The 13,797-nt window shown below is 35.0% G+C and overlaps 1 protein-coding gene across 16 annotated transcripts in view; it reads left to right on the top strand.

Annotated features, from left to right (window-relative positions):
• Nucleotides 1–13,064, top strand: part of KDM6A (lysine demethylase 6A) — a 234,187-nt gene extending 221,123 nt beyond the window's left edge. For 8 of the 16 annotated variants that reach the window (XM_054470663.2, XM_054470666.2, XM_054470664.2 and 5 more), the window contains 4 exons: nucleotides 8,028–8,135; nucleotides 8,892–9,018; nucleotides 10,892–11,062; nucleotides 12,196–13,064. In XM_054470663.2, coding sequence (XP_054326638.1) covers nucleotides 8,028–8,135; nucleotides 8,892–9,018; nucleotides 10,892–11,062; nucleotides 12,196–12,225 — 436 coding nt within the window. In that variant the 3' untranslated portion in view covers nucleotides 12,226–13,064. The remainder of the gene's footprint in view (nucleotides 1–8,027; nucleotides 8,136–8,891; nucleotides 9,019–10,891; nucleotides 11,063–12,195) is intronic. The other 8 variants (XM_054470665.2, XM_054470670.2, XM_054470668.2 and 5 more) reach the window with 1 other exon arrangement.
• The last annotated feature ends 733 nt before the right edge of the window (nucleotides 13,065–13,797 follow it).

The raw sequence follows: 13,797 nt of genomic DNA on the forward strand, positions 1-13,797 counted from the left end.
AGATAAAGAAGAAATGAGTTGGGTGTAGAGAATGATGGTTATCAACTTGACTAGCTTTAGACATGCAGAACTTGAATTGCTCCTGCAAGATTTAAGTTGAAATTTCTATTAAATAGCAGGTAGATGGATGTATGGTTCTATTGCTTAGAAAAGGAGTCTGAGATAATACATTTGTAGCCCTCAGCTGGCTGATAGGCAATCACTGCTAAGGTATTAGCTGTTGAGTTTTCCGAACCATTAGTTATTTTTAAGGTAGAGCAGTGCCCATACAAAGAAATGAATAAAGGAAAACTTTAAGATCAAGGGTACCGATCTCCTTTAATTCATTCAACTATGACGGTTTTTCTAGGTTAATATATCTAGTCTCCTTTAAAATATATAAAATTTACATGTATAACACATCACTGCACTCCTTGTTTATACTTTTTCCTCCAACTTTTACTTTGAAATTTCTTAAACCTACAAAAAAAGTTGAAAGAATAGTACAGCAAATACCTGTGTAACCTCATCTGGGTTCATCAGTTAAGTTTTTGCCACATTTATTTAGCGGTCTCTGTATACACATAAATGCTTGCACGCACTTTTTCATATGAGCTATATGAAAAAGTAATTTGCAGACATCATGACATATCACTTCAGATACTTCGTCCTGCATCTTAAGAATAAGGTTATTCTCCTACATACCTGTAATACGATTTACTATATCTAGGAAATAAGAAATTCCATAGTATGAGTTAATACACAGTCCATGTTTAGATTTCCCCAACTATCCAAAAATGTCTTTTTTTTTTTTTTTTTAAGTGCTTGCCTCTCCATATTGAATTAAGGTTCACATTTAATTGAATATGTGGTCATTGTGTCTTCTTTAGTCTCTTAAACCTACGAAAGTCTTTTTTTAATGACATTTTCTTCTTGAGGACAGCAGACCTTTGTTTTGTGCAGAGTTCTACATTCTGGATTTGTTTTCTCATAATTGTATTTAGGGTAAATTTTTGACAAAAACTACTAATGATGTTTACTTTTGTTAAACTCCTGCCTCACTCCAGTATAAACTATGTCAGAGATATTTTCCTTAGTGGGTCCTGAGTAAATTAAGTTTTACTTTAAAAAGGCAATTTTAAAACTTAAAATTAGGGGTGAGGAGATTATTGTTACTTTTTAGTCTATCTTTTTCATAGTATATGGTTTTTATCCTGTGGTTTTAATTTTACGACCGGTAGATTAAGATTTAAAAGAAACGCTCGCCGGGTGCGGTGGCTCATGCCTATAATCCCAACACTTTGGGAGGCCAAGTCGGGCAGATCACAAGGTCAGGAGATCGAGACCATCCTGGCTAACATGGTGAAACCCCATCTCTACTAAAACTACAAAAAATTAGCTGGGTGTGGTGGCACACGCCTGTAGTCCCAGCTACTTGGGAGGCTGAGGCAGGAGAATCACTTGAACTCGGGAAGTGGAGGTTGCAGTGAGCTGAGATTGTGCCACTGCATTCTAGTCTGGGCGACGGAGCAAGACTCTGTCTCAAAAAAAGAAAAAAAAACCCTCTGCAAATTCATGATTCCCATTTTAAGATATTTGAGATACAGTACTTTGGCCTATATTTTGTTTTTCTCTTTGTACAATACTAAGACGCTTTACGTCATTTTCATAAGACTCATACATTCTTTGTTTTGCCTCAAGTATTTTTTTAACAGAACATTTGAAAGGAATCAAGTGTTAGTGCAGGAGATGAGCTCTGCAGACTGTTGGTACTGATGAGAGTTCCCTGTAGATAACAGGCTTTCAGAATAAATAGACTTATAGGTGCAGTTGATAAAGCCGACCCCCAACAAATATGCTGTAAGTTGTTACAGTCATGTTGGACTGTTGTCAAGTTAGTGCAATGGTAGTATGTTTTCAATACATTAGAAACTTTGGTTTATTCACCAGCAACTTTGTGAGTTCACTTAAATCACCACGATAAGTAATTTAGTAAATTTTAAAATATGTCAAAAACAGAATGCCAAGGAGTGCATTTTCCTCTGAAAAGTTTAATGTTAGGAAGTCTTAGATTTAGGAGGAGCATATCAAATAGTATGCTGAGGAGTAGAAAGTTAATTTTGAGGCTACACATTCATTTGTCTTACCCCCCTGTAATCTGCCAGACAATAACACATTCTAAAAATGCTAATAACATATAAGCCAATGGTTGAAAATAAATTCTCTTAAATTTCAACAGTGCTAAGCTCATTGAAAACCACTCTCTACAAACTTAATTTCTTGTCATATTATTTTGTCATTCTTTTGACCATCTTATAAAACACTTTTATATTTTTTCTTTTTCTTTCTTTTTTTTTAATTAAAAAAATAAAGACAGGGTCTCCCTATGTTGCCCAGGCTGGTCTCAAACTCCTGGGCTCAAGGGATCCTCCTTCCTCGGCCTCCCAAAGTGCTAGGATTAACAGGCATGAGCCACCATGTCTGGCCAATATTTCAGTTTTTAAATGTGCCATCTTATATGCACAATGTTAATGTTTTATGTGCTTTCTCTGCGCCTTTTGTGTATATGTGATCACTATGTGTTCAGTGTTTGTCCATCCGTTTTTATTTTCCTAAGTCTTAGAGTCTACACTATTTAATATCCCAGTAAAATATTACAGGAAGGGCAGCAGTATGTAGTTTCTGGAATCCAATCTGCCTTCATATCTTAGCTTCTTCATTTATTGGCTGGGGAACTGCGGACAAATTGCTGAACGTATTAGTCTTTATTTCCTCTTCTGAAAAATGGGGATAATACTGTCTTTCTAAAATAACTTTTATGACTATTATGTGAGTCTTAGCATATGGTAAGCATTCAGTAAATGGTAGTTGTTGTAATTATTATTATTATTTTATAGAAACCCCAATTACCTTCTTTTTTTTAATTAATATTCTTGGACCTAGTGTAGTGCTTCTCGAATGTGGACAATTTTTCCTCCCCCCGCTTTCCTTTCCCAGGGGACATATGCCAATATCATGACTTGAGTGGGAGAGATGCTACTAGCTTTTTTGAGTAGAGATTAGGAATGCTGCTATTAAATATCCTGCAGGGCACAGGACAGCTCCCCACAACAAAGAATTACCCAACTATAAATACCAATAGTGCTGAGATTGAAAAACCCTTATCTAATGGAATCCAGACTAAACACCTTTTGAATAACCTTATTTCATTTTCTTTTTGGTGTGTTAACTATTATACTTTGAGTTGGCATTCATCATACAATTTTTTCAAATTAAATAACTTTAATTTAGTAATTATATGATTATTTTAATACAGTTTAGGAATTTGACATGTCAAGTTCAAATAATTAACATTTATTGAGCATTAACTGCCAGGCACAAGTCTAAGCATTTTATATAACATGTAATCCTCGTAACAGCACTGTAAGTTGAATATCCCCTTTTTTCCGCTGAGGAAACTGAGGCACAGAAAGAGGTGTGCAGTTGGAATTTGAACCCAGTCTAGGTATAGAATCTGCTCTTGCCCACTCTACAGCTCTTTCTATGGTCTCTTAAAGGCTCTAATCCTAAAAATGCAGTGATTTGTGAAGTTGATATTTTACTAGTCTGTTGAAAAATACACTACAAATCTGAGACATTGGTTTTAATTTTGACACTTATGAAGTAAGAGGTTTGCGCTGGTTCTCTTACTTGCTGATCACAAGGATCACCTGGAACTCTTATTAAAATAGGTTTTCAGAGCTCTATGCAAGAACTCTGGGAACCTTTTTCATGGTGGCCTAGTGAATCTTATCAGACAAATTAGGTCTTTTTTAGAACTAAGAATTTTTTTGCTCCCTTTTCTTTCACATACATTATAGGTTATTACCTTACCTACCTACATAAAATATACTTTATCACAAACACAGAATTTCAAAATGTAAATTAAAGCAAACTCATAAGTATTAACTCCCTTTTCTCTTTGATTCCCTTGTTTAAATGGATAAATATGGTGTTATACAACTCTTTAGTCCACACCCATTTGACCTAATAATGGACCAAGATTTTTCCAACACTATGCGTAGATAATGGTATAGCCATAAAGACCAGTCCATAGTTAGCATTGATCCTAGTGCTGTAGTGCTGTAGTCTTGGTGGTCTTCTAATACTCTGTTGGGTTTGATATATAATGCTTTTTGATAACACTGACCAAACAAAATCTAAAAATTCTAAAAGTGCATTCTCATGGTTAATATATATTTGCTTTCATGCTTTTTTTCCCCCCATCTAGGAGCTTAAAGTTCTTAAGATATGCATTTTTTCATTGACTGAGACCTTGATTTTCAGCCATGTGGTTGGTGTAAATAAAACTGTTAGATGCCTTATTGACATTCATATACCCACTATTGTCCTAGGAGAACACAACCCTGGAGTGACAGGTGGCAAGAGAGTTTTCAGAGCTCATATGTTGGCTTGCTTTTCCTACATGGCTCTTTTAGTAAGGGAGACTAGGCAGAGCAAGGCACCTCTTGGTGTTCGTTAATTTGTTATCTACTTCTCAGTGGCTGAGACTGTTACCATAAAGCATTTAAAAGTGCAGTACAAGTTAACCCATATTTCATCTATCTTCACATTGATATTTGGTAACTTAACTTTGGAAACTGAGTCACATTGCCATTAGAATGTCAGAGTAACCCCCAGTGTTGTCTTAACTTTGATGTAATATAATATTATTATGGCTTCATTCCTGTTACTGCGTGCCCCAGAAACATCATGCGAAGATTAAAATCTTGTAAGAACAGTTGTTTGTTCCCCAAAGAAGCCCCCATACTACCTTCTTGTGGCATTCTTTCTGTACAGAGTGTGCCTTCCCCCACCTCTTTTTCCTGTTCATAATCAATTAAGTAAATTGATTCAGAAATTTCAACTTCTGTTTGAAAACTTATGTGATTCTCTACCTCCCCTCACCTGAAGATGATCTCTCTCTCCTTTTTAGTATCCATAGCATACTATGTTTATTTTTTGCCTAATGTCCTCATGTATTGATTTATGAATATATTGTGCATTAATTGCCCATAAATAAGGCTTTTGATAATTTGTCTACATATTATTTTATTCAGTTCTCTTGTTCTAATATTGCAAGTGTATTTTCATTCTATTCCCTGTGTTAAGTTGTTCTCTAAAATTCTATTGCTCTTTAAGCTTCATCTTTGCAGATCACTTTTTGGTTGGATTAGATTCTAGTATATAACCTCAAATATGCCAGGCTCTCAATCAGCCTCTTCCTCATGGTTTTCTTCCATTCTGGAACTTCCTTTGTTCCCTGCCTTCTTGTGTAGTGTCTTTCATCCAAACAGCTAAAAACAGGGATTGGGTCCTGAAACCAATACTGATCCTTAAACGTCAAAGAATTTCCTGCTTTTCTAGCTGCTGAAATCATTTTTGACCTTGTTTCTAAAGTATACGTATGCAAAATAGCATTTTCCATCTTCTATGTGTTTATACCTTTTGCAAATGATTTATTCTTTTGTTTTTAGCAAATTGAATTTTTTTTTTTTTTTTTTGAGACGGAGTTTCGCTCTTGTTGCCCAGGCTGGGTGCAATGGTGCGATCTCGTCTCACCACAACCTCCACCTCCCAGATTCAAGCAACTCTTCTACCTCAGCCTCCCCAGTAGCTGGGATTACAGGCATATGCCACCACACCTGGCTAATTTTGTATGTTTAGTAGAGACGGGGTTTCTCCATGTTGGTCAGGCTGGTCTCAAACTCCCAACCTCAGGTGATCCACCCGCCTCAGCCTGCCAAAGTGTTGGGATTACAGGCGCGAGCCACAGCGCCCAGCCCTCAAATTGAATTCTTAATTACCATAAGGTAAACTTACAGAAATTCAGCAAAACTAAAATTAAGAGGAAATGAGAATCCTGATTTTGTTTAGCTTTTATTTTTTAGCTCTTTAATGTACTTAAGTATTATCTTTGTATAAAATCAGTCTGGGGCTAATCAAAGCAGAACAGGTTATCGTTTAAGTCTTAAATATTATATCTGTTTCTTTACTACAATCCTTTCCCTAAATCACTTTGCTTTCTATTTTTCCCTATCCTTCAATTGAATCACATTCTTTCTTTTTTAGGACTTGCTCATTACTGTGGACTCCATAAGAGCCTCTCTCTCTCTAAATTCTTCTGTTCCAAGTGCTGCCTTTTGAAAAGGCGAAGGAACAAAAATTTCCAATGTTAAAAAAGTAAAGGCAAGGAGAAATCACAATTTTGTTATTCATCATCAGATAAGATTAATAGAACTGTCAGTTTTCCAAGATTTCGGTATCACACAAAATATAAAATATAAATTCTAGAGCAGAATTTATTCCAGAAGCAGACTGACTACTTATGGCTTAGTATTTACTCTTAGCAACCTTATCTCAGACCCTTTGTTATTTGCAGGAAATCAGTATACTGCCTTTTTTAAGATGAAACTACCAAACTAACAATACATTGTAAATTTACAGTCTGAGTGCCAGTGTAGTCAGTGGCATTGAAGATGAAAATTTATCTGCTGAGTAACAAGTAGCCTGATACTCCATAGAACCAAGGCTCTGTGTTTGGAAAAACTGTGCTTCCTGAGCCCAAGAATGTCATCTTCGAGGGGGAGTGGGTGATAATAAGATGTGAAAAGAGACCAAAAAGAAGGGTTACAGTGTGAGATAGTAAGGGGGAAACTTGAGATTTTCTTTTAAAAACTCGTAGCTCAACCACTTAAATAGCTTTATGACATTAGACAAACTTAACTTCTCTGCGCTCCTTTTTCCGCATTTGCAAGATAGAGATAACCTTTCTCCCAGGGTTGTTAGGAGGCTTACTTGGCTTAATGTATATGAAATAGCAAATACATGGCTCCTGTCTGGTTCTTATTTTTTATTTGCTTTTATTATATTATTTTTGTTTGGCCATGTGGAAGGACAGTTGAGTTTGAAGTCTTCCAATGGTATCTACAGAGTTTTAGGCATTATTTTCCTTTAAGAGACCTTATTTTGAAGCCCTACTTGGAAAACTTGTTCAGTAAGATCTGTACCTTTAGAAGTGAATTGTATGGGACATGGGGAGGGAAAAAGAGAGGAGCAGGTGCTATTCAAGAGCTAGAGACAGAGTCTGAATTATATTCTCTCTTTGCTATGATCTAAATTTTTACTTGCTACCTTCCCTGGTGCCCTATACAGGCACGCATGCACACATCGATAGCTGTCCTAACCTTGACACACAACCACAGGCTAAAGCAGGGGTCCCCAACCCCTGGGCTGCAGACCAGTATCAGTCCTTCGCCTGTTAGGAACCAAGCTGCACAGCAGGAGGTGAGCAGCAGGCAAGCTGGCATTAGTGCTTGAGCTCCAGCTCCTTTCAGATCAGTAGTGTTATTAGATTCTCATAGGAGCAGGAACACTATTGTGAACTGCACATGCAAGGGATCTGGGTTCCTTGCTCCTTATGAGAAGCTAATGCCTGATGATCTGAGGTGGAACAGTTTCATCCCAAAACCATTCCCCCCACCCCTCCCCCTATGTCTGTGGAAAAACTCGTCTTCCACAAAACTGATCTCTGATGCTAAAAAGGTTGGGGACCGCTGGTCTAAAGCAATGTTTTTGTTTCTAAATAAGTTAAATATGCAAGAATTGTTGAAGCCAAGCTGAGAGTGCAATCTTTGAATATGATACTTAAGGAATTGGCCTACAACTATAAAATTGATATTGTTTTATATTTGTTAAATAAGCTAACAGGTTTTACAAATGTTTTTAGTCATTCCCCACCTCCCCACCCACCGCCAGGTTAATATACATGGGTTCTGATATATAAGAATACTTTAACATAGTAATGTATAAAATAGCAAAGAAATATAAAATAAGGTAAATTAAATATTTTAGTACTTATTTGAATTTTAGTTGTGTATTGATTAAGCTACTATATGCTAGGCACTGCCCTAGGTGGTGAGTAGATAAGTAGATAGCAGGAATAAAATAGATAAGACCTTTGCTTTCAAGACAACACTCAGTTGCTAAACCCATTTCCTTTTCTTTAGGATATTTTCATTGTCTCCGAATTTTAGAGCTGAAAAGTGCCTTAGAGATCATCTAGTTCAACCTCTCCGTTCAAATGGAGAACCTGAGCCACTAAGATTCACAGGAGAGTAAGATAATTGAGCAAACAACTCCAAGTAATGACAGAAAATTATAGGAGAATCAGTACAAATTGTGAGAATTTACTATGTTGTTAGCATCCTAAGTATGAGTTTAGAAAAGGTATAAGTTATAAGAAAAGTTAAATTGTTTTAATATGAATGGATTCCACTGTTACCTTCAAGATAAAATGAAGACATACTTTTTTCTTTAGTATTATAGTTAAACGAATATTGTATCCTGTAGTGACTAAATTCATAAATATTTTTTCTGCTTATAGACGAGTTTCAAAAGCAGCTGTACAGATGATGCTGTTAATGAGTGTTTAGGTAGTGTTGATTAAAAAAAAATAATGTGCCTTCCTGCCTTACTAGAATCATAGAAGTTCATATCTGGAATTCATACCCCTTATTTCCAGGATGAGGAAATTGACTCCCAGAGAGGTTAACTGACTTGCCCAAATAAGAGCCAAAATTAGCAACTCACATTTAAGCAGGGAGTCAGTTTTTATGTACTAAGACCATTATATTTTGATATCCAGATATTAATTTTCTCAACTTTAAATGTTTTAATATTGTCTTCATCAGGCCTGCTGAGCATTGTCATTTTAAAATCTGAGAATATTTGATAAATTGATGAAAGAAAAATTATGAAGTCATAGACATTAGAATCAAGTCTCTTGGCATTATTTCTAGTTGGTATATCTTTTATGCTAAAAATATTCAATATTCAGTTGCTGGTCACAAATAATTTCTCCCCCACAATAGGTATTGTCTTCTAAGAACTCTGAAGCAATGTCAGACATTGAGGGAAGCTCTCATTGCTGCAGGAAAAGAGATTATATGGCATGGGCGGACAAAAGAAGAACCAGCTCATTACTGTAGCATTTGTGAAGTAAGTAATTGTTCTTATCCACAGTTGTTTTATAAAGCCTCTTCCCTCTCCACTTTTGGTTTCTCTTTATTTTTAGGAAACTTTTTTATACTTTCATGTAATCCAGTTTGTAGTAATTAACATTGGATTCAATTTTGTTACTTAGCCATTATATTAAAATTCAGTGTGATAATAATGATATTTCACTGTGAATTAACCTTAAAAGTATCTACTGCAGAGTCATTTTTGTGGTAGATCTTCAACAGACGATAATCAGCAAATTTAGTTTGAGATTTTAAACTGAGAACAATCTAGATGTACACAGATGCCAATAAACTGGATGTTTGGTATAACTCTAGGCAGATCGATTATCAGTCCTCTCTGGTGCAATTCACAATACATTTGTCAATCTTGTGTGGCCAAGGCTTGCAAGAAGTGCAGGAACAAAGATGTGGTGCCTCCTATGAAGGAGCTTAAATTCTACTTGGAGCAGACAGATTATAAACAACTAATTGTAATGTACATGAGACTGTGATGAATGTGAAGTTGGACTTCCTGTTAATGATAACACTGAGGGGGAAAATGACCTAATTTTTTCTTCTAGTATTGGCATAAGAATTCACAAAGGTATTATTAGCATTTGAGTCCATCCTTGGAAAAAAGGGTATGATATCAGTAGGCTAAAAAAGTGATGAGAATCGGAGGTAGACTGTCATGGGCTATAGGCACAAGAAGAGAACAGGGAAATGAAATGGTTTTAGAAAAGGTTGAATGTGTTCCAATTTGGCTGGAACACAGACTGTGCAAATTCTGCTCATAAGTCTAGGTGGCATTTAATTTGTAGCACATCTTGAATGGTTTTAAGGAATTTAATATTCCAAGGTTATTGAAGCCATTAAAAGGTTTTGAGCAGGCAACTAAGGGGGTAAGTAAGATATGTGTTTCAGGGAGAAAAGTGGTTAGAAAGGACAGCGATATATAAGCTATTGCAGTGGTCTTAAGAGTTGTTATTTTAAGGCCTAGACTAGAACCTGGCAATGGGAATATTAAAGAAGGGAAAGAATTCAAAAATATTTAGAGGGTAAAATCAGCGAGACACCTCATTAAATGGCAGAAGTAGAAGGACAAGTTGAAGAATGCTCACCAATTTTCTAGCTCAGGTCACTAGGTTTGTATTGCTGCCTGTTGACAGTAATGGATAACGTGGTGAACTCTAGGATTGTAGTTAACTGTTAAAAGAAGACATGGGATCATAAGAGTTTTCTGTCATTGAAGAAATTTAAGGATAAGCCAAAGACAGGATGTTGATGGTCCATTTCAAACCTTGAAATTCTGTAATTCTAACATCAACCTTTATTTGAAATGATTGAATCCATTGATTTTTTTTTTTTAAATGTTGTATGGCCTGACCAAAGTGAGTCATTAGGAGATCAGATAGATTCCAGTTAGGTGTGTTGTTCCTTATCCTACCTGAACCGTAGCAACTCATCAGTCTTTCTGTATAAGATAGAGGTATTATTTCTAAAATCATGCTGTACTCATGAATACATAAAAATGATCACTTATATCTGATTGTATACTAATGTTTTGGATTTAAAAATAGGTTGACCTTTATCAAACTTTTGAACTGGGCTTTGCCAGTGGTTGTCATGAGTATGTCATTCCCTTTGATTATTCCCCTAAATATGCATTACTACCCATGTCTTTGGATTTGGTGCAAAATAAACCTGGTCTATTAAAGATTCTCAAACACAGCCATGTTTTTCTTACCACCTACTCTTAACCAGAGATCACTGTCCACAATTTCATTCAAGTAGAATTCCATGATTATACTAAAGCAGTACAGTAAATACCACCATCTCTATTGAATACGTTTTTCTCTTGTATAAAACAGGTGGAGGTTTTTGATCTGCTTTTTGTCACTAATGAGAGTAATTCACGAAAGACCTACATAGTACATTGCCAAGATTGTGCACGAAAAACAAGCGGAAACTTGGAAAACTTTGTGGTGCTAGAACAGTACAAAATGGAGGACCTGATGCAAGTCTATGACCAATTTACATTAGTAAGTCAAATCAACATGTGAGTACATAGTTAGCTGGGTTATGAAGCAGCAGTGTTTTCTCTGCCACCTGATAAGTAGGAGGTAATGAAATATTTTAAATTTTCCTTTGGCTCATTACATACTGCGTGAGGGTAGATTCATATCATTCCCCCCTCCTTTTCCAAGTATTTATTCCTATAAAATTGGCATATATCATTTTCAGTTTTCTTCCTGGGTGAGACCAGCCTAAATAATTTTACAACAATTACATTTAAAAATCTTTGCATGCTTTAGATAGAACACTATCATATCCTTTATGTCATTTTATCTCAGTTGATAAAATGTTTGTGTACGTAGGTTATTAGAGCCCACAAAATGAATCAGTAAGTGTGCTTTTAAATATACTTCTGCTTTTAGAGCTAATTGTATTTGTTTAAAATTTTGTCCTTGCCAGAAGTATTAACTTCATGGGAGTATTTAATGGGGCTTAACTTCCTGGTATGTTATGTAACCTTATGAAATTCAAGTATACTTATAAATTGCACACAGTTTTTAATTTCAGACAGCAGATGCTTGGGGGAAGCATTTTACTTTTACAGATCAATAGCTTTATGAATAGAAACACAGAGATAATTTATGAATTGTTGATTTTCTCCAGTACTTGTCTCCCACACATATGTGATCAGAAACTAACTTTTTGAAATTTAGTTTCTGATATTTTCACTTGAATGGTCTTCAAGATTGCCTGAAGAAGAAAATTATCTGGAATATGTTGAAGAAAATATATTACCTAGCTGAGATAGATTCTGAAGGCAGTCACTAGTGAAATTGTAATTTGTTAAATTATTTTTCAAGAAGCCCCCTTTTTTTAAGCAATCTTAAAAAATGGTAAACTTAATAACATTCCAAGAGTTTTTGACTAATTGGTGAAGAAGTATAGAAAATTGCAAGTACACTGAGTAGGATAATGGTCTTAGATTCTTAGGAAAATTGGCTGAATGGGAGATAGTAAGGTAGGTTGTACTTTTATGTTGCATAGCAGGCTGTTGAACTTTTTGAGAGTTATTTCCCCTAACTTCACAAGCAGACTATATGTTTGTAGCCATGAACTATTAACAATTTGTATATCAAAATAACCTACCTTTTATTTTCAGGCTCCTCCATTACCATCCGCCTCATCTTGATATTGTTCCATGGACATTAAATGAGACCTTTTCTGCTATTCAGGAAATAACCCAGTTCTGCACCACTGGTTTTTGTAGCTATCTCGTAAGGCTGCTGGCTGAAAACTGTGTCTATGCAACCTTCCAAGTGCGGAGTGTCAACCAACTGGACGGGAGAGAGTACTGCTCCTACTCCAGGACTCTCACAAAGCTGATCAGCTGTACTTCAGAAAAAAATAATAATTTCCATGTTTTGTATATATCTGACAAAACTGGCAACATCTTACAGACTACTGACTTGAAGACAACCTCTTTTATATTTCTCTATTTCTGGGCTGATGAATTTGTTTTCATCTGTCTTTTCCCCCTTCAGAATTTTCCTTGGAAAAAAAATACTAGCCTAGCTGGTCATTTCTTTGTAAGGTAGTTAGCAATTTTAAGTCTTTCTTTGGTCAACTTTTTTTTAATGTGAAAAGTTAGGTAAGACACTTTTTTACTGCTTTTATGTTTTTCTGTCTTGTTTTGAGACCATGATGGTTACACTTTTGGTTCCTAAATAAAATTAAAAAAATTAACAGCCAAGTCACAAAGGTAATGGATTGCACATAGACTAAGGAATAAACTTCAGATTTGTGATTTTTGTTTCTAATCTTGATGTAAATTTACACTATTTATAAATACATATTTATTGCTTGAAAATATTTGTGAATGGAATGCTGTTATTTTTTCCAGATTTACCTGCCATTGAAATTTTAAGGAGTTCTGTAATTTCAAACACTACTCCTATTACATTTTCTATGTGTAAATAAAACTGCTTAGCATTGTACAGAAACTTTTATTAAAATTGTTTAATGTTTAAAGAGTTTTCTATTGTTTGAGTTTTAAAAAGACTTTATGTACAGTGCCCAGTTTTTGTTCATTTTTGAAATCTGATTATATATATTTTATATATACTTATGTATGTATATATAATATATATAGAAATCTGGATATATATGTATAAATATTTAGAACTTAAATTTTTCTCGTTTTAAGTTTCACATCTATGGTAGATTTTTGAGGTGTCTACTGTAAAGTATTGCTTACAAAAAGTATGATTATTTTTAAAGAAATATATATGGTATGTATCCTCAAGACCTAAAATGTCAGACTGGTTTATTGTTAAGTTGCAATTACTGCAATGACAGACCAATAAACAATTGCTGCCAAAATGTAGTATAATAGTAGAAAACAAATAGTGATTGAACTTAAGATTTTTAAAGGGACTGTTATATGGGCTTGACAAATCCTGTACATGACTTAGTACCATTTTATATGGAAAAGGGGATTCAGGATGAAGGGCTCTATTTTAGAATGCAAATAAATTAAGAGACTTATTTTTTAATGTTAGGCAATTTTGAAATCTCATGCTTTTTTGCATGCATGACATGATTTGGGGGAGGAGTGCTGCAAATTCCCTATCACTAGTAAAATATAGCAATCTATATTAGCATTCACAAGTCACTGCTAATTAATGATAGTATTTCATTTTGTAATAACAGCACCTTGCATTTGTACCTCCATTTTCTGAAGCATTTGACACATACTCTCATT

This window comes from Pongo pygmaeus, chromosome X (assembly GCF_028885625.2).
Source record: "Pongo pygmaeus isolate AG05252 chromosome X, NHGRI_mPonPyg2-v2.0_pri, whole genome shotgun sequence".
NCBI lineage: Eukaryota > Metazoa > Chordata > Mammalia > Primates > Hominidae > Pongo > Pongo pygmaeus.